The sequence below is a fragment of the Dermacentor silvarum genome, chromosome 3, assembly GCF_013339745.2.
Source record: "Dermacentor silvarum isolate Dsil-2018 chromosome 3, BIME_Dsil_1.4, whole genome shotgun sequence".
Lineage (NCBI taxonomy): Eukaryota > Metazoa > Arthropoda > Arachnida > Ixodida > Ixodidae > Dermacentor > Dermacentor silvarum.
In genome coordinates, this window is record NC_051156.1 from 225857995 (window position 1) to 225883876 (window position 25882).

General features: G+C 44.2%; 2 protein-coding genes across 2 annotated transcripts in view; both read right to left on the reverse strand.

Annotated features, from left to right (window-relative positions):
- Positions 1 to 12949, reverse strand: part of LOC119445245 (uncharacterized) — a 120487-nt gene extending 107538 nt beyond the window's left edge. Inside the window, exons 1-2 of the mRNA XM_037709566.2 lie at positions 12289 to 12949; positions 5701 to 5767 (exon numbers count right to left, since the gene is read on the reverse strand). The gene's annotated coding sequence lies outside the window, so the exon portion shown is untranslated. The remainder of the gene's footprint in view (positions 1 to 5700; positions 5768 to 12288) is intronic.
- Positions 12281 to 25882, reverse strand: part of LOC125944441 (uncharacterized) — a 39690-nt gene continuing 26088 nt past the window's right edge. The window contains exons 4-8 of the mRNA XM_049664941.1: positions 25214 to 25350; positions 19476 to 19582; positions 17907 to 18103; positions 14357 to 14455; positions 12281 to 12406 (exon numbers count right to left, since the gene is read on the reverse strand). Coding sequence (XP_049520898.1) covers positions 12281 to 12406; positions 14357 to 14455; positions 17907 to 18103; positions 19476 to 19582; positions 25214 to 25350 — 666 coding nt within the window. The remainder of the gene's footprint in view (positions 12407 to 14356; positions 14456 to 17906; positions 18104 to 19475; positions 19583 to 25213; positions 25351 to 25882) is intronic.

The window sequence follows — 25882 nt, forward strand, 5'->3', positions numbered from 1 at the left end:
CTTTCTGCCAATACTTGTAACCGCTGGCACAGCTGGTCCTAGGTTGGATCAGTCAGGAAGATTGAAGGGAACAAGAGCACATGAGGCTCTTTGTTCGACGTGTATCTGCCTTCACCACGATGTTTATAACACAATCTGACCAATATTTTCGCCATTTTTGGCAATCCCCTCATTGCGCCTGTTGTCTTGTTTCTCGTCGGCCTTTATTACCGTCCGCTCTTGCACTGTCTTATGTTTTAATCGAAAAGCGTTTTGGTTAGGCCATGCACCAACTTTCTGTCGAAAGCTATAGTTTAATAAACGAAATGGCTGGCACAAGAACGGAATGTCGAGGGGGGCTGTCCCATCAGCACAATCCAGTTATTTCTGTGGCTGTGTATTCCGCGCAATCTCATTAGGTGTGTGGTTTCTGCATTCGCTTACGATTCTGAAATCAAGTACAGTTTCGTACTTTCCTTGTGTACTAAAGTGAAGGTACAAGTGGCATAGTGTAGTCACAAATGATCATTTTTATCAACGCCGTGCAAGTAACTAACTTCATTTTTACTTTAATTTGCGAACACCGCTCATGCGTGCTACAACGCCCAAAATGGCAGATTTGTCCACTGAGGGATTGGCCTTCTTATGGAAAATCGGCCTTTGTCAGTGGTCAGCCCTCAATGTAAAGTCAGTTTAAGGGCTTCAACGTTTGACGCAAGCTAAATATCACTAAAGAAAGTTGGTATAGTATGCGATTCTAAAATAATGTTAGCGTAACATAGAACCTATGCACAAGTTGAGCAAGTTGAGCCATTCCCCGAGCACCTCGAAATAATTAGAGTACGCCAAACTAACGCTCCACATGCCTGCTATTTGTGGCCATAAGTTGCGTTACTGAAGGTTTTTACAGGATGTTGACGGGTAACCTATTTAATTATAGCTGTGTTAAAAATTCTGTGCAGTTTTATGCTGGGCACACAGGTAAGCAAGGATCAAGTCAATGGGCGCAGGCGGCATGTGCGAAGGACGAAAAAAAAAATGAATTGAATTATGGGGTTTTACGTGCCAAAACCAGTTCTGATTATGAGGCACGCCGTAGTGGGGGACTCCGGAAATTTGGACCACCTGGGGTTCTTTAACGTGCACCTAAATCTAAGTACACGGGTGTTTTCGCATTTCGCCCCCATCGAAATGCGGCCGCCATGGCCGGGATTCGATCCCGCGGAAAAAAAAAATGCAGCACAATCACAACCCAATTTTCAGCGAAGGTGTTTCTTTAGTGCAATTGCTACAGGAATTTCAGTTGCCTGTAATTAAATCACATGCTTTAATATGTCGCCCATATACGACTCGCCAGTTTGAAACATTAGTCACATGTAACTTTTTGGAGCTCTTGCTAAAGAATTTTTAGAAAGGCAGTATTTCATTCACACACATTTTACTTCGCCAGAACAATCCAATGGCTGTAAAGTACTCCTTCTGTCTTTTCCCCCGCCAAATTTGATGTCGGTTGCGTTCTCAGTTCTACCAGGGCAGTGGTATCAACTCTGCGATGTTCGTATAACACACCTACAGCGCCCCGCATCGCTTGCATACGTAATTTACTGCTAATTTCATAATTAGTCTACATGCGTTGAAGTTCGCCTACACATCACCTATAACCTGCTTATAATTTTAAAGAATTATAAACAAGGTGCCTTGATTACTTCACCGAGGACGCTGGGGAAACCTACAACGAACCTCGCATAACGTATCATAAAGAGAGAAAACAAGGGTTCATTAATTACTTTCAACGCTTCTAACTAGGTCAGGGACGCTAACTTTTCGCCATACAAAGCACTTAACGTGACCCCTATTCCCGCAAAATGTAAAGTTGGTATAACGTATTTCGGCACATTGCCAAACATAGCTGGAAACGGCTGTGGGACACTTCTGAACCCTTGATTCAAAACTGTTTTAAAAGGCTGCACTTGATCCACATGCATTCAACACCGCACAGAGATTGACCGTAGCGTTCCTTCAATTTTCACTAAGTTTGATCTCGGTGGCATTTGTATTTAAGTTCTGCACCGCTCGTAAGACACGCTGATAACGCCCCGGAGCGCTTGCATACGTGATTAACTGTAAGAGCTACAATTAACCGCACCCTCTCTGAACTTTGCCAGCCCATCACTTATTAGCTCTTCCTTACAGTCCCCAAACATAAACAAGGTGCCTCGTCTAGTACACCGAGTACACAGGGAGATTGTCATTAAATGCATGAGGAAACAGAAAAAATGACAAAAAATATTTCTAATGTCGCTAATTGAGCTAAAAACGTTAAATATTGCTCGAAACGTTGCACTTAAGATGTCCCCCATTTCTGTTCAATCTAAAGTTTGTGTAATGCAGAGTTCTCTCAGGACACTCGGAAACGCAGCGGAAAACCGCCACGTGGCACTTTCTGATACTTGCTAAGGAATGTTCTTGCAAAATCTGTATTTGACCCACACATATTTAACGCTTCACACTCACATTTGCTATTGCAGTCAGCCCATTTTGCTACGCTTGATCTTGGTGGAATTCGTATCCATGCCAGGACAGCGTGATCAATTTTGCGCGACTCATACAATGCACACATAAGGCTCCGTAGCACATGCATACGTAATTTATTGAAAAGGCCGGAATTAAGTCACACCTTTTGAACTTTACCTACGCATTACTCATAATGGGTCCCTTATTTAAAAAAAGAACATATATAAACAAGGTGCCTTGTTTAGTTCAGCGAGAACATCAGAGAAACCAATTGTGCGCGCCTTATGACCCATGAAAATAGGAAAAAACAAGGGTTCAGTTTTAATTAGAGCAATTCTAATTAAGCCAGGAACGTGAAAGTTTCGCCACATTTTAAACTAAAATGCCACGTATGATTATTGAAATTGAAGTTGGTGCCCTGTACAGTTGCTTTAGGATTGTGGGAAATATTGTCGGGAACGGCAGTGTGACACTGCGGCACACTTGAATAAGAACTTTTTTGAAAGACAGTATTAGATCCACATGCATTTAACTTCGCATAGAGATTTTCCATAAATGTCCCCCTATTTTAGATGAATTCGATCATTTTTAAATTTTAGTTATGCCAGGGCTGAGTGCTACATTTTGCGCCTCGTATAAAACTCAGTATATACAAGGAGCGCTTAACTACGTAATTTATTGCACAGGATGTAATTGCTCAAAACACTTTAATTTCGTCTACGTACAACTCACAACATTCTCCTTAATTTAGCAAAAGATGATATTTGTGTAACGCATAGTTCTTTTAGGACACTCAGAAACATCGTAAAATGGCCACATAACGCTTTCTAGCCCTTTCTAAAGACATGTTTTACGAAGGCTGTGCTCAATCGACATGCATTTAACTTGACACATTAATTTGCCATAGCGTTCGCCTCGTGTTCGCTAAATGTGATCTCGGTTGCATGTGCACTTGCGTCAGGGCAGCGGGCTAAATTTTGCGCCGCTCGTAACACACACTCATTAGGCTTCGGAGCACTTGTACACGTGATTTATTGCAAAGGCCGAAATTAAGCCGCACATTTTGAACTTTGCCTACTAATTGCGCATAGCGATCTCATTATTTTCGCCAATTATAAAAAAGGTGCCTTGTTTACTCGACCGAGGACACCGGAAAAACAAAATAGGGGCCTCTTATGACGCATGAAAACAAAGAAAGAACAAGGGTTCGGTAATTACTTCCAACGCTTATACTTAAACCAGAAACGTGAACGTTTCGCCACACATGAACATTTTCCTTATCAGTGAATTTGAAGTTGTTGTCTTGTACAGTTGTTTTAGAACGCTCGGAACCAATGCAGATAATGGCAGTATGACATTCTGGAACACTTGAATAAGCAAGTTAATTTGGTTGTAATTGACTTACACAGATTAAACATACACCGTTCTTCACTCACAATATGCTTCCTACTACAACGTAATATAAACACGGTGCCTCCTGTAGTTCACCGATGAGACCGGGGAAAAACAACTACATGCCTTGTATTAAGCATGAAATTTCGAAGTCGGCGAGTACTTGATCAATAATTATAATGAGAGCACGTAATAAACCTGCACGATTCAAACATTCAGTAGGTGTCACCCATAGAGTGGCCCCCACTTTCTATAAATGTGAAATCTTTGCTCCATGATAGAATGTGTAAGCGCAACTGGACGAGGACGTAGAAAGAAAGACAGCGCTACTTTCAACTATTGCACAAGGGCGTCAGTCTATCGGGCACAAGGGCGCAACCTATCGGTGAAGTCGGGAGTTAGGCGCGACGACATATCGCCTCTGAGATCGGGAGATTTCGGCGGCTATGGTAGACAGCTTGTACTGGGCCCGTATTCTGAAACGTTCCCCTAGGCGAAATTTCTTTTTTCGCTTTCAGGGTGCGCGCTGATTGCTGGTTGAGCAAAATTGAATGACGTCGGGCTCAACCACCCAATCAGCTCATCCAATTTTGCTAAAACAGCCAATCAGCGCGCACCCTGAAAGCGAAAAAAGAAATTTCGCCTAGGGGAACGTTTCAGAATACGGCCCTGCTTGTCTGTTTCTCCGCAGATCGGCGGACATGGGATTGGGAAGGACAAATACAACGCGATCCTCGCTTCCATTGCGCTACCTCTCACATTTTCCGGACACACACACAGATAGAATTACTTAGGTGCCTATATGTGTGCGAAATTCAAAGCGTAATGGAATAGCGTCCCGCACGTAAACTGCGCTATCACGCTATACTAAACTGTTTATTGGCTGCGCGTCCACGCGTCGACAGTAATACCTCCTGCTGTTAAAAAAAATTACCCTAGCTTGCACTGGAGGCGCAATGCTAAAGAGACTGCGGAGCTGATGGGCACCTAGCTAGTCCAGGCTTTTGGGCTAGGCTAAGCACTGCCAAGTCATCCCCAGCATTTCCCGGAATTTATTGATTGTTGATCGATTATCGATTAGCTATTGATTGTCTATTGATCGGCTATCGCGAGGTATTGGCCACGTATTTTGGCTAGACTAAGCACTACCAAGTCATCCCCAGAATATTCCGCATTTTATTGATTATTGATCGATTGTCGATTGGCTGTTGATTGGCTATCGATTGGCTATCGCAAGGTATTGGTCACGTATTTGGGCTAGGCTTGATTGATTGGCTATCGATGACTCACTAAGCTTAAGTAGTCCCAACCATGCTTAGCTAGACTTAACCAGGCTCAGCTTTGCTAGTTCACAGGGGTATGTGCCATTGCGCTTGGATCCTTTCTGCACTACCGCCAGGATCGGCCCACATTTTATTCCTACGCGTTACGGACTTACCGCCGGCTTAAACAGATCCGCTATTAAAGCGTCACTTGGTTTTACAATGTATCTAGTGCATGCAAGAGAGACGGCATGAACTGCTTGGCTGATTAATCGACTGTGCCTGCACACGAAAATAAGATCCCACATCATGGGGTCCATCAACTTGCGTTACACGCAGTTACTATCGTCCAAATCCGTGAGTGCCGCTGGCTCTATCAGAACCAATAGATCTCGCGGATGTTTTGTTAATTGTCCTGGAAAGTGCACGTGTGGCACGGATTATTTGCTTAGAATTGACGAAAACGACGAGCAGACGCCGCCGTCGAGCAATATAAGGTTTTGCTAATCTTGACTGAAGTAGACATGTCCCGTCAAGAGGTCTCAACACTCACTGGCACGGAACCCTGCAGCGAGACGAGCAGACTTTCTCGTAGGACGGCCGCCACCGGGAAGTGCACGCTTGCGTCAGAGAACAAAAGTGAGCACTTTTTGAGCGACGCTCACGGCAGCACAAGTATATGAAAACACGCGAGAGATAAATGTGGAACAACGCTATGGTAGCCGCGCGCAACACACAATGATTTTTCACTGGATTCCGGGACATTTTTATGTTGCAGGTTGCACAATACCGGAGCAATTTTGGTAAGGTACCCGCTATAGACCTCCCATATCTCGTTGTCGTACTTCAGGTCATGAATTTCGGTGCTGTGCCGTTCCCTTTGAACCTAACAAAGTTCCCTATATATTAGGTACCAAACTTTCTTTTTAGTAAAAGCGATTGTTAACATTTTATGCCTTCTTTTTTGCGTTCTTGGAATTGTTTTGGCAAGTTTCATCTTTGATATATATTACCTGTTCTACTGTTTAATGTGCTGCTTTTAAAACGTATTTTCGTTCTTAACTGCTAACACAACATCCTTTTTATACACCAAGTTTCTCGGTGTTTGATCCTTCTCCACTGCCGCCTATCGTCCAACAGGCTTGCGTAATTTCCGAACAAATAAAATAAATAACAGCAATGTAGCCTTGCGACCGCACGAAATGCATATAGGTGATTGGATGTTTTTCTTACCACTATGGGAAATTGATCTACTCTAAAAACCATATCGAATACTATGTGTATGTACAAGAACAAGGTTTCCACATAGCTTCGGAAGCTGCGATTTATTGCTGCGTTATGAATTAAATGTACACTCACTTTGAATAGACGCACAGAAACTCTAATTGATCACTTACGGCTTGGCACTGCCTACAGAAAACATCTTTGTGCATAATTAGCAGCACTGAGTTTCCAGTGCCATGCGGACGGACGCATACCGTCTCGTTCTAGAATGCCCTCATTATGATACCCCAAGACACTGACCGAAACCTGCGCCAATAGCGTTAGTTCTCAGACCTATGACTTACTGGGCCCGTGGCCAACGAACGCCGCGCAGGAGTGTACTGTAACAGCTTTGAAAAAAGTCGCAGTTTCGTGCGATGGCAGATTATTAGACAGCTACACGCAGTAAGGTTAATAGTCTTATCAGCTGTATAAACTGCTGTAAACATTCGCTTGCTAACTAAATTACCAAGCATGGTGTCATGCGCGCATAGCTCTTTCTTTTTGTATGAATCATCATTCTCTCACTATTATTTATATTGTATAACTTGCCATATTTTTGCCATCAATAATATGTAACCCACTCACCTCTCCCCTCTACAATGCTCTTGCTTGTGAGAGTATATTAAATAAATAAATAAATAAATAAATAAATAAATAAATAAATAAATAAATAAATAAATAAATAAATAAATAAATAAATAAATAAATAAATAAATAAATAAATAAATACCTGTTCCTTAGCTAGCTAAATTTAAACTTTCGATATTTCTCCCCGTTGTTTGTAGACGCTTTCACAAACCGCAGCACAAACTACACGGGCACGAAGAAAACAGCGCTTGTTGTTGTTCCTCTGGACAAGTGGCACACACCCACCGTGGGGCACCGGCCAAGGATTGGGCGTTTTGCAGAAAACGGAGGAAAGAAGTTTAGAGAAAAAAAATACTAAGACGTATTGTTCTGGGTGTTCGACGTGGGAACAGTGATAAAAAAAAAAAAAAACGCTTGTGTTGTGATCCTCTTCGTCCTCGCCTAGTTAGCGCTGCTGTTTGTCAAATATGAACTTCCACCAACTCGCCAACGTTTCCCTACTATAGATTAACGCATGTACACTTTGCAAGAACGTCCGTCAGTTTGAAGTTCGTAAATACCTAAATATTTTCGTCTATAGAGTTTAATTTAAAGGCCAATCCCAACGAAATTTCACTATGGATGTATTGGGTATAAAGCAGCAGCATCTACTACTGAAACAATTTTGGCAAACTGAAAGTCTATTAGTAGCCTTCAAACAGCATTTAGGCAGACGACGCGTGCACCTGCTGGTTGGCGGGTACGACGACAGTCCCAGCACGTGGCTTCCGAGATTTGTCAGTGCGTATCAGATTATCAAAGCCGTGGACTACGACTGATCTCGGAGGTGCTGCTGAAGAGCGGTGCGTTCCAAGTCACGTATGCGTCACTTCCAGCGAGTGGTAATGGCGGAGTTTTTTTTTTTTTTTTCAGTTTCGGTGTCAAAAACGTTGACTTTTGCAAGCGTTTCGCGACGCATCCTCTCGTATTTCAAGCGTAAAATCTTGAAAAGGCTGCTCTATATCTACAATATTTTAAATCTTGCTTTTTACGCGGCCCAAGAAATTTCGTTGTGGTTGGCCTTTAAAAGGAAGCTTTAGCTCGGGCCCGATGCCGCCTATTCAAATGCATGTAAAACGCAGAAACGCTTTTCTGAGATAACCACTTCGAAATTTGTTGCGTTAGAGAGAGAAAGATAAATTCTAGTGACCGTTGCAAGCGAATTTTCGAACTGAGGCCTGAAGTTTTAACAGTAATTTTTAAATAAGTAAAAAAAAATCAAATTATGGTGTTTTACGTGCCAAAACCACGATCTGATTATGAGGCACGCCATAGTGTAGATCTCCGGAAATTTGGACCACTAGGGGTTCTTTAACGTGCACCTAAATCTAAGTACACGAGTGTTTTCGCATTTCGCCCCCATCGAAATGCGGCTGCCGTGGCCGAGATTCGATCCCGCGACCTCGTGCTCAGCAGCCCAACACCATAGCCACTCAGCAACCACGGCGGGTCATACAAAGGTAAGCTTGTATTTGTAGGTAAGCTACAAATACAAGCTTACCTGTATTTGTAGTATTATCTGTATAAATACAGGTAAGCTACGTATTTGTAGCTCTTGTAGAAAAACAGATACCGCATCCCAGTCAACTTAATCCGTTAGAGCATTCAAAGCGGACAAATATAAATTTATATCTTACGTGAATTTGTTGCATTGTTTACAAGCTCTTTACAAAAGTCCTACTCATATGTTAGTGGCGTATTTGAGTCATGTATAATATATCAAATTTGTACGCTTTATATGTGCTATTAGATCCAGTTGATAAATCGTGATATCGTTTTTTATTGCTGAGTTACATAGTTTACTTTTCTCAAATTCACGATTTTCAGCAGTTCTTGTTAAAAAAATTGACGGCCTTAATAAACAAATTCGCTACCGGCAGTCACTAGATTTTAACGTTTTCTTCTAAATACTACAAACGGCATCACATTTGGTGCAGTGTTTGCCGAGAAAAACTATTTCTCCTTTCCCATGTATTTAGATACGAAAAAAAAATCATGGGGTTTTACGTGCCAAACCCACCATCTCATTATGAGGCACGCCATAGTGGGGTCTCCTGATTAATTTCGACCACCTGGGGTTCTTTAACGTGCACCCTAAATCCAAGTAAACGGGTGTTTTCTGCATTTCGCGCCCCGTCGAAATTCAGTTATCCATTAGCTATTCAGTACTAACAACATATGTGTACATATGATCAAAAATTCGCGTGCACTAATAATTATTTCACGCCTTCTAGCATATAACATATTCATCTTGAAATATCGCCTTTCCAACTCTCATATACTCTCAATTTGTACTATGAGTAACTGAATTCAGCTTGCAAAAAATCACACAATGAATTAATTAATTAATCAATTAATGTTTACTTTCCACAAAACATGTATAATACAGTGTTGTGGTGGGAAAGTGGGAAAAAAGCTGCTCATGGCAGCTTGACTGGTCACAAGAACCCAGAAACATCCGAGCAGCAGGGTGAGCAACATATTTCGTAATGACTATATAAAAAAAATTGCGATTATATAAATACGCTTTACGCTTGTTGAGTTGGGCTATTGACTGTATAAGGCTTATATTGTTTTTGTGTTCCCTTTTATAGGCTATTGCCAGACGGTACTCCATAAGATTTGTTATTTTCAACGTTCTAAGCTCTTGAAATAAGGAGGCAGACGGGAAGTCGTACGGCTTGTTACATACAGCCCGAACTGCTTTCTTTTGTAGTACGTACAACTTCTTAATGTTAGTTGCAGAAGTCGTACCCCATACAAGGCAACAGTAGTTTAAGTGGCTCATAAATAAGGAATTATATATCAACTGTTTAACGGAACGGGGGAGAAAGTTCAGTGAGTAGATCAGACCAGCAATTTGGGACAGTTTGCCTGCAACGAAATCTGTATGATTATTCCAGGTCATGTGTTGGTCAAAGTGTACACCTAGAGATTTTATAGATTCAGCGATTTCAATCGTAGAGAAATTAATCCTCAGGTCTTCTTGCAAAGTGGCCTGCATATTTTTAGCCCGAAATAGCACTCCTTTAGTTTTTGAGGAATTAATACATAGGCCATTTTCTACTGACCACTTATATAATTTCTCCAGTACGATATTAACCCTTGCGACTAAATCATTGGATTTTTAGACGAAAGAAATAACGTAGTATCATCAGCATAGATTATAAAATGTGAGTCCCCATCAATGTTCACTAAATCGTTAACATAAATATTAAAGAGAAGGGGCCCTAAAATGCTGCCCTGTGGGACACCAATATTAACTGAACAAGTTTGAGATGCCTTATTGTTTATTTGTGCAAACTGTTTTCTGTGATTTAGGTAGGATTTAATGAGGTCAAGGGCGCTGCCACGAATGCCATAATATGTCATGTTAGAAAACAAGAGCTCATGGTTAATGGAATGAAAAGCTATCGAGAAATCTATAAAGACCCCTAGTGTAAACAGACCTTTTTCAATATTATTTAAGATAAATTCTTTTTGCTCTAGTAGAGCGAGCTGAGTGGATATATACTTGCGAAAAGCATACTGCTGGTTCATTAACAGATTATGTTTATCCAAGAAGTTAATTATCCTGCAAGATATAATCTTTTCTAGGCCTTTAGAAAAAAACTGGCAGAACCGACACCGGCCTGTAATTTGACAACATGGTTCTATCACCCTTTTTAAATATTGCGGTTACTTTCGCCGTCTGCATTTCGTGTGGGAATACTCCTGACAAGAGGCAGATATTATAAATATGGACTAATGCTGGCGAAATTATGTCCAGGACAAACTTAACTCAACATATATCAACACTGTAGGATAAAGAATACGATGTTGTAATTTGTAACCACTCATTAGATATAACGCAGAAAGAAATATACGAGGCGTGTTAGAAAAGTATCCGACGTTATTTTTTTAGAACACCTGATGGATATGAAACAAGTGCACTTGTATCAGCCAACCTCGAACCTTTGTGCGCATGCGCGAATTTTCTCCCGCATACCGATAGCGTCAGTCGCCGGGACGCAGCGTTCGAGTGAGGTAGTGCTCAGTGCTCTCGTCGGTTTTTTTATTGCAAGGAAAATTACGGAGCGACTGGAGCAGTGCTACTGAATCAAATTTTGCCAGAAACTGGGCGACAGCCAAGTGGAAACCATTCGGAAGATTCAGACGGCTTTCGGTGACGATGCTATGAACAGCACACAGATTAAGGATTGGTACAACCGGTTTAAAGACGGCCACACATCGGTGGAGAGCGAGCCACGCTCCGGTCGGCCATCAACATGCCGAAATGACCAGGTCATTGCCGAAGTGAACGCTGTAGTGATGCGGGACCGTCGTGTGACTATCCGAGAAATTGTTGAAGAGGTGGGCATCAGCACGTTTTCTGCACATTCCATTACGACCGAAGATTTGGCCATGAAGATAGTTGCGGCAAAATTCGCGCCGAAGCTGCTCACGGTGGAGCAAAAGGAACTTCGTGTTGAAATCTCACAGGATATGCTGGATTCCACAAACTGGGACCCCGACTTCATGAACACCATACGTAATCACTGGTCACGAGTCTTGGTTGTACAGGTATGACCCGGAAACCAAATCCAAGTCGTCAGAGGGGAAGCATTCCACGTCACCAAGACCAAAGAAGGCCCGCCAAGTGCGCAGCAACGTCACAGTGATGCTGACTGCTTTCTTTAACTTCGGCGGCATGGTACACCATGAGTACGCACCACAGGGACAAACAATCACTACAGGGATGTCCTCCGTCGCCTACGTGATGCTGTGCGGCGCAAGACACCGGAGTTGTGGTCAACAGGAAATTGGCCGCATCCATCACGACAATGTTCCTGCACATTCCTCGCACTTGATTCAGACTTTCTTGGCAAAAAATCAGACTCCTGTAGTTCAACGGGCTCCTTACTCTCCTGATATGGCCCCCTGCGACTTCTGTCTGTTTCCCAAAATCAAGAGGCCATTGAAAGGAGCGCGATTTCAGACAAGAGAGGACATTATGGCTGCAACGACAGCTGAGCTAAACTCCATTCCGAAAGAGGCCTTCTCGGAATGTTTCGAATAATGGCAGCACCGCTGGGAGAAGTGTGTGGAGTCCCAGGGAGACTACTTTGAGGGCATTAGGTTTCCAACACTCCAGTTATGCCAGTTTTTTTTTTTCGGCCAAAGGTCGGATACTTTTCTAACAGATCTCGTATAAGATTGATAAATATGCTCTTCAAAACAAAGATTACGGCTGCTGTTAATCACCCACCATGAGACCGGCGTCCCGCGCAGAACGTCTCGTTGAGGAAGGCCCGGAAGGGATAGTCGGTCAGCGTGCAGCCGCAGTGGCGCCTCGTCTCGTTACGAACGCAGTCGGCGAAGCACGTCTGCGAAGCACGGCGACAGAGACGTGGAAGTTTCGCGCGGGAGGCAGTCACAGTGCGACTAAGGTTCGGGACGTGTTTTCTCACAAAGCAATGCAACACACTAGCCGAAGATGACGTTTAGCTCTCTCACAAGCATTACTGCTGACAATTCACTCGCGCTGTCTGGAGTGCCGAGAGAGCTTACACCTGCTCAAGCGACGCTCTTTTGGGCATTTGCTCTACCAACACACCGAGGCAATCGGAGCGTCGTTGCCCTTACGGATCCGTAGTAACAGTGAGTAGCCGTGTGAATTTACCCCCCCCCCCCCCCAGCACGTACACTGATGCACGCACGCACACATGCAACGCCACAGATAAATGTGTAGTTTATTGTGAGGACATTGGGCAGGTGCAATGCAATAGATTCAGCTCAGCATAAGCGAAAGTGTTTCATCGGTGCAGCAATGTTGTGACTCGTCCAAAACTTGTATTTTTATCTGTGTTTTCACGAGTCGCACAATGTAGCTTTCGCTGCTAAGAAATTCTCGACCGAAGTCTCGCTTATGCCGCAGCCTTGTCTCAATAATATCACTGTTCGAATAATGCAATTTTCACTCGTCACAGTAACCATGCTACGAAGCAAGCTGCACATGTCCCTCAGGAAGTACGCTTTGCTGTTGAAGCGAAATTCGTCCTAGCTTGGTGAGTTAGTTCAGCATCACTGCCATTCTGAGAAGATTTTACGGGCTTCATTTGCATTTTTATGCTATTTTCAGGCAGTTGTCAACTTTTCTTTTCATGCATTCTCCGCATTGCGGTTTCCCGCAATGCGAAGGAAGCGTTGGTAATCTTCTTACAGTATTTACGAAAGCTACCAGCCATTGTTTAGATGGTAAGTTAATCCTTGAGGTTAGTCCTGCTGTTATGAAACAAAAAGAAAATGTTTTGCACGACGCTTGGATCCGTTAGGAACATAGTCGGTTCTGGAGGTTCTTGGTAGTAGGGACACGATGTAGGAATCTTGAAAGATGTCTTCCTAAAACCCAGTGATGCACTCATGAACCTCAGTTTCTTTGCGAGAATTCGTTGACCCATCAACGACAAGCCTGTAATTGGTGGAGTTAGCCGTCTGAATAGCACCCGATCGTTAGGAACTCTTCCATTTCTTCACCGATGATACTTATTTTCTGAGTTGAGTTCAATTTATTTCCATGGTAAATTTAGGAAGGCCCTAACTAAAAAGGAAAATTAATTCACCTGAAAGAGGTTCGGGCCCCCTTCGCAAGCCATACAGCAGAAGGAACCAGAAATACATCTACTAACAACGTAAACGTTATGTGATCACTAAAACATTAAAAACTTGTGCGGATACATTGCACTACCGAAATGGAAGACACGAACTATTCTTCCATCCATTCTTTTGTATAGAAAAAGAAAAGAAACAGGCAATGCGGAGAATCACAGCAGTGTAACGTAAGTACAATGCACATAAGTATTCAGACAAACACATAAGCACAGAACAAAATGGTACCATCCATACGTCACAAACAGAGCGTAGTTTGTTTTAACTGACAGTTTATGGCTCATCCTGGTAAGAGTGATTATAAAGTATAGAAGGGCTGTTTACTAATGTCGCTCAACCTACTTTTCTCGTTAGTGGCCCTTTAAATATACGTCTGCCAAAATTCTTGACACATCACCTTGGCCTGCTGTAAGTGATTTTTTGTGGCCACTAAGAGCTATGTTTAGTGTACACTCAAGTTGTAAGGTCATATATTACTCACCGATAGCTTATTCTCAAATGCCAGCAACACATTACATGTTCTTACCCCCAAGGCTGGCTCAACGCCGTACGGTGTTATAGTTGATGCACACACTGACACATTATGTACTTGCTGATCTCTGCCTCACATCATTCCATTGTTCGGCCCATCAGCAAATGCCCTTGGGCACCAATAACCGTGCGCATACTTCCTGAGTGTGATAGGCTGGATAGTGAGCCAGCTTTTCCAATTTTCCATAATCCACGCAGTTGGTGTCGTACGGGAACTCCAGCCTCTTGAGCATCCTCTGAAAACGAAAACAAAGGATTAGTAAGCGCAGCTGGTTTGCGTTCCTTAAAATGAACGTCAAGTTGTTTTCAGTCAAGTTTACTCTGGCATCACCATGTCTCATAACGAAATTTTACCATCGGTGTGCAGTTACTAAACAAAACGAAATTGTATATTCCTGTAAAAACGCGTTACGAATATTGCTTGGGCAGCTCGATATGAGCAACATCAAAGAATGAAAAATTAAGCATGATTGCAAAGCAAACAAAAATTACTAATACGGAACATTAAATCATGCTTTCAGGGTAGTGCGAAACAAGACGAAATAAAGACACACACAGAGCCGACAAATCGCGGATGTAAAAGGAAGGTAGGTGTTCCGTAGGGGTTTCACATTGCACGAAAAAAGGTGATGACAAAGAACGGGACGAATATGCTTTTTTTTGTCCCGCAAGAAACTGTATGTGGTGCACACAGTGAAATCATTTTCGTTGTAAGTTACGATTGTAAGACAGACGAATGCGCGTAACCCGTGGCGCTCTATAGATCGTGTGTCCCGTGTTGTCTACAACCGCTACACTTTTCACAGTGTGTTCTTGAGGGCTACGTAAGCCTATGTCTCGACACGCGGGCTAGCTTCTTGATCTGCTGACATGTATGACTTGTAATAGGGCATCAAGTACATATGACATTTACCAATAAAATGCCTGCTTTGTTCACGCACAATTTTCACCCAGAGCTAGCATTTCGTGGTGGGTCAATGAATTACCTGCCTGGTTCGTACTAAATAAAGCAGAACGGTTTGACTGCAACGATGACGTACAAGAAATGTATACATTTGCGGGGAGGCAACCGCCTGTCATCCTCAGGCTGCGGTCAACGAAATGCGGCGTGTGCCTTGCTTCGCTGTCACAGTGACAGACGGGCGCCATAGTTCTGTTTCGGTAATTCTGTCCTTTTTGTGTGGATTGCCGCAGGCGGTACGGTCTTCCGATTAGTTCTCAACTAAACAGGCAAGTAATAATTAGTAAAGTAAAACAGGCAAGTAATAATAACAAAAAAATTAATCCACCGTAGAAAACCACATCTGGGTGAAATTTGAGAGCCAGTGTGCCAGTAGGATCAGCCAGAAGAGTCATGTGTAACTGTCGCCCCTATTTACCCTGCGTTCGCTACTTGTGCGCAGCGACATCGTTCTTGGTCCTTCTGCGGGAATAGGGCCATAACGAAACCTTGTAGATAGCCTTGAGCGTGGATCAGTGTTGCTTTTGTTATGGTTGCGTTCTTGTGGCACGTGTCGTTGGTTCTGTCGCACCATGCACGTGAGGAGTAAAGGCTCGCAGCGTGGCACACTTCTCCAGCTGCCATTAAAGTGACACTGAAGAGAAACACTTGATCTGCCCATACTGCTTATAATATAGGCTGTTCTTTAGAACAGAAAATGAAGATCGAAGTTCCTTCTCTTTTTAATTTGGTTCCGAGACCCCCGTGCCGGTACGTCAATGTGACGTCGTGGATTTCTAAATATATTTTTTTTTCATATTTGGAAAATTGTGGCGCAGTAAAGAAGTTTTCGAAATTTATTCAGTTCCGCCTTTGCTCGTTTTAGAATACAATGCAGCCCACTTTATTGATAAGAAATCAACTAGGCCTCACCCGAAGCTGTGAAGATGTGTGTCGTCATGCTGAGCCGATGCGGGAACACCATAGCGGCGTCGCCTCTCGCTCTCGCATCTTTTCTGGCTCATCGAGCCTCCTCTCAAGGACAGATAGTTGTCGTTTTTCTTGTTCTGTCTTTTTTTTTTAATTTTTGCTACTGTAGAGCGGATATACTTTACTAGTACAGATCAACTTATTTTTCTACTTAGTGTCCCTTTACTGACACCTTTCTCTCTCTTTCGCAGCGTAAAGTTGCGTTCTTTAAAGACCCGCACTGAACTTAAGGTTACTCGCCCCAGCCCAACACCCCTAAAAAATCAAACTTAAATGAGAATGAGTGAAAGATTTCGTTAGGCGTGACTGCAGCCACATTAAATCAATGAGATAAATGCATTCGTTTTTCCACATACTCCAAGTGCCCTGAATATTAAACTTGACAGATCTTTTAAAGAAATGCGCAAACATTTTGTTCATACCTTCCTTACTGCGCTACAGACAACAATAGTATAAAGCCTGCTGATTCAGACAAGCTAGCCGCGAGCAGCGCGTACGCGTCGCCTTTCGGCATTGGTGCTGATGGAATCTCGTCGTGGTTGGGTGGGTTAACCGGAGAACTCGACGACAGCCATGCGCGTGCAGGCACTGAGCGGTTTCGGTAATTCCGACAAAGGTTGTAAGCTGACCTTGTATTTCCTCTTCTTTTGTCTCGTTACCGCTTCCCCTTTCTAATCGAGTTCGTTCAGAACGCTTAGACCGCTTCGTTTTGCTGTATATTTCCTTTCACACCCCAGGCCGCTCACTCGTGCAATACCGGCAGCAATGCTCTGACACTCGGCGGCCTTGCAGCACTGCAGTCAATGCGCTCTCGCCGAAGTCTCGTCGCATGGGCGATAAAGGAGCTGCCTGTGCACTGACTGGAATGCGAGAAAGTGGGTCAGCGGCTATTCGCCCCCCTCTTGCAAGGATCTCCTTGCTTGGCACTACGATCATTATCTTTCTTTTCGCGTTTAATCGCTGTCAGGAGGAACCGTCGAATAGATAGCAAGAAATTGGATGGCGCTCTTTTACTGCTCTGCTTCCGCAAGCAGCATCGAGGCGCGCTGGCGCCATCCTTTGAGCTAGGGACGAAGCGGCAGAGAAAGTGCTATCCGTTGTGCTGGAGTTGGCGCTTCTCTTTAGCTTAGATGTTTGTGAATAATTTTTCTTGATCCGGTGGGTCCTAATTTAGACGCAAAATATCCTTTTTACAATTCCCTCTTCGGTCAGACTTTTTTTAGTACATTATGTCACTTAAATAGCTTCAAGTATGGGCACGAAAAAAAAAAAAGAAAAACGGTAGAGTTGTTTTGTATCGGCACAACGTAGGGTTCGACATTGGGCTCTCACGGCTCGATCCAGAGGAACAGCTACGGCAGCTCAAAATTTTGCTGCGATAAAGTAGCTTGATGGAGTGAGCCTGTGTGCGTGCGTGCGTGTGCACGCGCGTGTGTGTGATGTTACTAAACTCTAGAGTTTAAGAAATATTTCTTAGGACAGCTATTTTTGCTCATCCAAATGCTCAACACTTCGGACGCTGTTCATCAACTTACATCTCGCACGTCTCCGTCAACCAGTGAACCGCTATTTTCCACTTCCTGAATTTCTCTGTCAACTTCCTTATCAGACTGCAATACACGTGACAAGTAATTAAAAAAAAAAAAACGTTCGCATAGGAGCAGTGCTTCTCTGCTTTCGTTTCTGGCTCGCCTATTTGGTTTATGAGCGAACGAGAGAACTTCCGCTCCAGAGACCACAGAGCTCCTCCACCATACCTGACAGCGCTTGTTGCAAGCGCCGCCAGGGGGCATCACCTGTTGCAGGCTGTACTCGTAGCTGCCCGACGGCCTGAGCAGCAGTGTGTGCTTGGTGGCAGCGCTGATGCTGTCGACGTGGTGGAAGGTCATGTCCATCTCGTATTGGGAGAGCCGTGGAGATCGGTCGGGATACCAGAGCACGATCATGCTCATCTCTGCGCGACAGCAGCGGAAAGCGAGGTTGCAGCTCAACCTTCTGTTCATCACATTGTATTTCACCCATTGGACTGCTAGAATTAGGTTCAAATGATTTTCTTGACGCATACGTAGTATACAAAATGGGAATTTACGTATTCACATGAACATCACCCCTACATATTAATGCAGAAAATCCGGTGCAAGAAAATAGAACGACCCAAAGGAGGGAATTTTATGATTGCGATAACAATTTAAGGCAAAAAACAAACAATTATGCAGTTGCAGGTGGAACACTTGCAAAGCACAGCTACGTAGCACCCCCCCCCCTCCCCCACCCTTCGCATATCAAAGAAACCGAGTCATCACTTCAAATATTTAATAACCACGTTTGATCATACAACAATAATGAGTCAACGGGTAATTTACTTATGGTCATTGCTACCTAAAATATATAACCGCGGTATTTTGTAGCATGATATAATTGTGTTAAAATGCCAGGGCCACTATCTAACAAGTTTAGTTGAAGAGAGTGAATCGCACTGCTGATTAAGCGAGACTATGCCGGTTTTACGAAAGCTGTCGATAAATACTTCTGATAGACGGATAAGAAATAGACCTGATATTTTTTAATTTTTTTGATACGCAGGATGTCCAGGCTAACTAGCATGTACCAAGTTGCCTGCGTACCTATTGCGCGCGGCGATGCATTCTTTCTGCGATGCGATATAGCTTTCACAGTACACATTATTGCTCCGCCTTTTACAGATCCTACAACTGCATTGCTTAAGGTTATTTCTTTAAATGCGAAGCATTTCTTGCCGGCGGCGCTGTCCGTCCCTCCCGCGGCGTCCCACACCCCCACAGCGCATGCGCGTCCCCTCCCCCTCTCTCTCCGCTCCTACGCTCCCCCCTTTCTCTCCTCTAGGAATCCGGAGCGGCGCGCACGACAGGTGGTGCGACAGCTGCATACTCCGCTGGGGGCGCCACGGTAGTTCCGCGGTATGAAAATGACGGAGCGCGCGCGCCCCATTCTCTCTCCTGTGCAGCGCCGCGATGAGCGCTCGGGCCACTGCCGCGAAACCTTCTCCCGCTCAAGCTAACCATCTCCCCGCTGCTTCGCATCCCCACATGGTTCCCTTTAGCGGGAGATGGAGTAATTTTTTTCTTCTATTTTTCTTCTTATTATTTTTTGACATAACAAGCATATAGCTATGAACTGAATATTTGGGCTTAGGCGCTTACTGACATACTAATTTGCCGAATAGAATAACTTATCACGCGCATCACGTTATTTATTCATGAGTGGTTCAACAAAAGCGGTGTGGATAAGAAAGTGACATTAAGCGACCGGAAGGGGAACATTGATGAAAATATGAGTAATAGACCCACCGTACGTGAGCGGGTCCTCTTTAAAGTTGACCAGACTGTTGCTGCCCCTCCAGTCGAAGGTGAAGCACATGTAGTATGGAAGCCTTGAGAACGACTGCACCAGGTGCCTGCCGAAGAAGCGCGTGCGGATGATGGCAGGTCGTTCTTTTCATGCGCATGGTTTCTTCTGTTTGGTCCCTCGACATAATCAAATTAAGTTTACTGATTCACGCTTATAGTGATAGAGGCCAATCAGTGTTTCCATATTGTACTATTTGTCTCTGAAACTGTACCTACTAGGTGCAATCTCGAATGTTTACTCTTAACTGCACGGCTTTTGTACGCGGTGTGCCACAAAGTACAGACGGTGCCACCTCAAGCTTTCGGTGCTTTCATTTACTTCGTTTTATAATTTTTCGCATAATCAAAATCTGCAAGTAAATATTTGTTTTCAGTTCTGAATAAGGGTGACGGATTTATTTTCTTTTGCACAAATGTGATCACAAAAATGCTAGATGCAGGTGTTAAGACATGACTAAGTACTACGGCGTAAGACATCGTCTTACGTTACATTCCGCACGACCAAACGCCACATGATCGAAATAAATTCGTAGGCGTTGACTGCGGCGTTCCTTCTGTACCAGAAGGTGGTTTGGGGCTTATGCAACAAACGGACGAAATTACTTTCAATAGTGCATCGTGGCATAATGTGCGCCAGACAGAACACACAAAAGGAAAGAGGACGAAAAACGGCGCTGATAGCAACTAAAAGGCCTTATTAAAACTACATAAATAAAAACTTGTAAATAGTCATCGCGTATACTAAAAAAAAAAAGAACAGGCAAGGAATGGCGGAGGGGGAGCAATCTCAGCAAGATAGCTAAATCCACTTGCCAGTTGACAGCTCGCCGTTGTTCGACAAGACAAATATGTTCCGGCACAGAAGTAATAGTACCTGAGAAGTTATAGAAGTTACCATATCCTCCAGAACTCTCATAACTGGGTTACTTGCTCGTCTGTTGTTTTGTCCGCCAAGGATATCGACCTTTTAGAAGGCACGCGATCAGTGTTGCATTTTGCTCCCCCTCAGTCATTTGCTATCTGTCTTTCTTTTAAATGCGTAGGAACTGTTTACAACTATTTATTTGCGCCATTTTAATAAAATATTTCAGTAGCGATTAGCACCGTTGCCCGTCTCCTTCCTTTGTGTGTTCTGTTAGGCGCACATTACGTCGTAACGATGAACCTGTACCAATTAGCCCAAATTTCAGCTCTTCTTGATATCAATAACAAAATTTTTGTGTCCATGAGTCCTAACGAGGACCTTGAGCGCGTGAGGGACATTTACAGAATAATAAAAGGACGTTGGAGCGCAAACAGCATGCATTTTCAAATCATGACCGTCAACTTACCGCTATCCCCGAAAAAGAAACTGTACAATCACTACATTGCACAATAGTTCTAACATAAAGGCGCATATAGTGGTATACGTATTAAGCTACGGGCAGATGGAAATGACTTGCCTGACCTTTTCCTCATCGGGGAGGGTTGTCATCAAGAAGGGTGGCTGCTTTTCATCACAGGCGAGTGATGAAAATCCACCATACCCTCGGGCGAGTGTTAGCCCGAGGGTATGGTGGAATCTGCATCCTGTGCAAGCTTTTTGCTCTAGAAGGGAGAACCCAAAATAATACTGACGATGAACCAAGGGCAGTGTTTTCATAACAGTTGCTTTTTTTTATTAGGAGGGTAACAAAGAAGCTTGAGAAGTTAAGAACCGCGCAACGAGCGATGGAACGAAAAAATGTCACAGTTTCGCCCTAAGGGCGAAGCAATGAATGCGATAGCAACACAGCAATGTCATACGAAGTAAGGTGAGCGGCTTTGGTAGCAATATGAATTGTAAACATGAGCTGATTAAGTAAGCAGGTGCGCTGCGGCGTAAGTATGCCGACATGAAGAGAGACTCGATGACCACGAGAAGGCGCGTGTGAAATGGTGGTGTTGATGAGAAGCGCTTCCCGTGGGCAGCGCGTGCGAAGGGACACACCTGTAGCGCTGCACTGCCGATCCGGGCAGCATTGCATGTGTAGCGTGCGTTGGAAAATGTGGCCCGACTATTACTAACTGAATGAACAAGCGTGGTGTGAGCGCGAACAAACATGAATAGATCACACTGAATGACTGCAGACAACGACCGTCAAAAGTCAGGCAGCAAGCGGATACGCCGCAGCGGCGAAGGTACGTGCAGTCTATCGCTTCAACGGAAACTGAGCGGCGAATGCATGGCGCATAAAGGTCAGAGCCGTGTGGAGATAGGAGACGGTGCGGGCGAGCGACGAGCGCGGTTGTTGGCAGAGTAGAAGTGCGCCCCCCCCTCCCCCCCCCCCCCCCCCGCTCCCTCCGGCACTGGGTTCCGGCTTCCTTGCTTGCGCGTGGGAGATTGAGTGCGTTCGCTCTCCGTGATAGCGCGCGTCCCCGCACGCTTCCGCTTGGGCATACGGCGCGCGGCGAAGATTTTATCTATAGGGAACCTCACGGCGACGGCGACGACGACGCCGACGGCAGAAATCTGGTTGCAGTGTCCATATAATTGCTATCGCAATAAACTGTTAGGGGTAAAGCTTAAGAGACTGGAAGACGGCGGTGTGGATTAGAGAGATAGCCGATATTCTAGTTGACATTAAGAGCGGGAAATGCAGCTGAGCAGGCCATGTAATGCCAAGGCCAGATAGCCGACCGTCTGTTAAAGTTACGGCATGGCTGACAAGGGAATGGAAGCGCAGTCGAGGGCGGCAGGGAATCAGGTGGTGTGATGAGGCTAAGAAATTTCCGGCATCATTTGAAAGAAGCTGTAGCGCAGAACTGGGGTGATTGGAGATCACTGGGCGAGGCCTTCGTGCTCAGTAGACATAATAATAGGCTGATGATGATGACGACAAAAGTCCTAATCAAAAAAGAGCAACTGTCATGGAAACACTGCCCTTGGTTCATCATCAGTATTATTTTGGGTTCTCCTGTCTGGAGCAAGAGCTTGCGCAGGATACAGATTCCATCATGCCCTCGGGCTAACACACGTCTGTTGCCTGTAGTGAAAAGCAGCCGCCCTTCGTGATGACACCCCTCCCCGATGAGGAAACAGCTGAGAAAGGTCATTTCTAGCAGTCCATAGCTTAATAACTACCCTTATATGAGCCAAAACATCGTGAACTACACCTTTTAAGACTCGGACTATATTATGGTATAGTGTTACAAGTAATATATGGTTGCCTCGTTATGTTCTAACTGTCGTGAGAAACGATATAATAATGTTCCTTATTCCAGTTCGGTTAACTTGAGTCAAAATATGGGTAGACTGTCATTTTCCTTATGATGAAGCACAACAGACGGCGGAAGAAAGAGTTTTCGACAAGCCTGAAGCGAATCTGCTGTCTTTGGATCCCAGGAGCAGCAAGCACCTTGGTCAACCGAGAAAATTTAGCTTTTGGCAACCTATGCGAAAACATTATTGTGACATTTCATACTGTGCATGAGACGAAAGAACCGAGCCATTGGGACCAAACCTACGACCTTTGGTAGTCTATAGTGCTGTGCTAAAATCCTGGAACCGCCTTAAACTGGTAACCCGGCCTTATTATCAATGGGCGAAAATAGAGCAAAGAAAAGCACAGGACAACGTCTCGCGTCTGTTGCGTGTGTTTGAACAGAACATGAGCGGCAAAAGGCTGTCGAACTTCACTCAATAAGCGAGACGTAATGTGGCCTTTGCACAGTTGCGGCTACTTGTCGAGCGTGCCGAAAGATTGCAGAAATGTTCGGGATCACGGTAACGTCAAAATCATTCAAACATGCTGGAGCAAGAGAGCGCAGGGCATATCTCTCAACGCTTCTTTTAACAGCGGAGCTGTTTCAGCTTTTCGTTTCCCCGCGTAGCGTTCGCAGAAACTCGCCTAGCGATGACGTCACGTGCGCATAGCTGCGCCTCGCTTCACCTTGCGATAACCAGTCGTTAGCCAATCGATAGCTAATCAATTTATCGATCAATAATCAATAAATTCTGGAAAATGCTGAGGATGACTTGGTAGTGCCCTAGCGCAAATACGCGGCCAATACCTTGTGATAGCCAAACGATAGCCAAGAATAGGTAATCAATAATCGATTAATAATCAATAAATTCCAGAAAAGAATTACCCGTAAGCCCAGGACCAGCTAGGTGCTGATCATCTCCGCTGTTTCTTTAGCCTTGCGCCACTAGTGCAAGCTACGCTAATTTTCTTACTTTCTATTTTCACGCGGAATACGCTACTAGGCCAAGGCACGCCCTAGCAATGACGCCTTTCTCCAGGCGCAATAACCGTTGCGCTTTCTTTCCGAGGACAAAAAAGTGACTGCAGTCAACTCGCAAACATTCTCGTTTTACAGCAGATGCGTGTTAAATTGGGCTGATTGGTACATTTCGGACTCTGAAGGTGACAACGCTAAAAACAGGACATTGGCGAGAGTAGATAAACATTTTAACCACTTTTACAGACAAAACTAATTTTATTGCGTGTCGTCGTCAATATACACTGCCAGCAGTATCAGGGGGGAAATATATTAAGGAAGAGAGACAAACAAGGACATCGGACACCACCGCCCGCATTGCAGTGCCACGTCATGGCCTCATTGTGATGTGTCGCAGCGAATTTTCCGAGCCATTCATCGAGGTGGAGAAAAATGTGCCAGCATGCCTTCGCTGCATTTCAATAAAGTCCCGTGTACTTATCGAGCACTTGACTCTTCAAATGTTAGCGTACATGTCGCATGACCTTCTTTGCCTTTTATTCACTGTTACTAACCGTACTCTCAGTAACGTTTGCGCCGACACGGAATAAAAGTTCGTCAGGTGTGACACTCTTGTAACACAAGAAGGCGAAAGCCTGCTGCACATTTGGTAATACATGAAGTTGTACAATCGGAGCTAGACTTCTTGCAAGACACAACGAGCCGCAATGGGAAGTACACGTGTGACACTAAGGCGACCTCCTGAACGCTACATATGAACACTTAGCGTAGTACCTAAAGTGCAGCACGTTAGTGCACGCACTGTAGGGCCACACCTTTAGTCAGCGAGATGGCTGCGACGTGACGTGTGCAATCACGCACGCACTAGGCACGCCTTCAGTCAGCCAGGACCGTGGAGCTACCGTGGCTTCAGGGAAGCGTGCTCTTCTCGCAAACCGGAGACCCGGGTTCGGTTCCCACCCAGACCGAAATGCACCAAATTTTCTTTTCGAAGCCACTAATTTACTTCGTTTACGGGAACCTACCTGAGCAATGTGACGTCAATCCGATCATTTTTGCGGCGTCGGTCATTTTTCGGCACGGCGCATTTTCGCAAAGCTCACTGCCAACATAGACAGCTAAGGCTTTCACCTTGAAAATTGATTGTTATTTAGCACCCTCTTTGTCTACCTTCATCCTGGTCCTGTTTATAGCGCTGTTATGTTGAAGTTCCGCATTACTGCAGCCCTCCTTGAATATGTTTTTGTTGCGCTTCAGCCAGTAAAGTGTTTTCATTTATACTGGATCACTCTATGATGTGTACTTGATGCGAACTCTTTTTGTGATACAATGCTACGATGCGTCGTGTCCTTCCTTTTTTTTTTTTGCGTGTGTAATTCCACCTTGCGAAAATACCATTATTTTGGGAAAGGAGAATTGCAGTACTTGTGAATAAGTATAAATGTAGCGGCATGGCCCTGCGAAAGCTGGCTCACTGCTTGGCAAACCCGCTGGGGAAGATGGACATTCCGGGGTTCTCCATGACCACTTGCAGAATGACTTCACTGTCCATGGCTAGCTCTCCCAAGTTACCGGCCGTGTCCAGGAAGCGCAGTAAGCGCTGTTTGTATTCCTGCGGCGACGCCAATGCAGATCAATCAGTCCATGTAATAGTGTTACTGTTAGTATTTATTTGTTTATTAAATGCGAAGCATTTCTTGGCGAACATTTGCTACTTTGACAGTATCAATCAATCAATTAATCAATCAATCTATCTATCTATCTATCTATCTATCTATCTATCTATCTATCTATCTATCTATCTATCTATCTATCTATCTATCTATCTATCTATCTACCCACCTACGTCTTTGTGCTCTCATGGACGTTTCGTTAACTTGGCATGTACCAAAATTGGCATACTATCACAAGAGTATATGACGAGAATAAATGATATGTTATGACATGAATGTCATGACATGTGTGTCATGTAGGTCATGACAATGACCCGGCGAAAAAGATTAACACTCAAAAACCACTGAAATGGGTTCGGACGTGGGTACTAAGTGAAATAAACACTAAAGGATGGTGGTAGAAGTCATAGTCATGACCATGACTGAGCAAAAACGTCAATGACTCAGCAAAAAAAAAAAGATTAACACTCT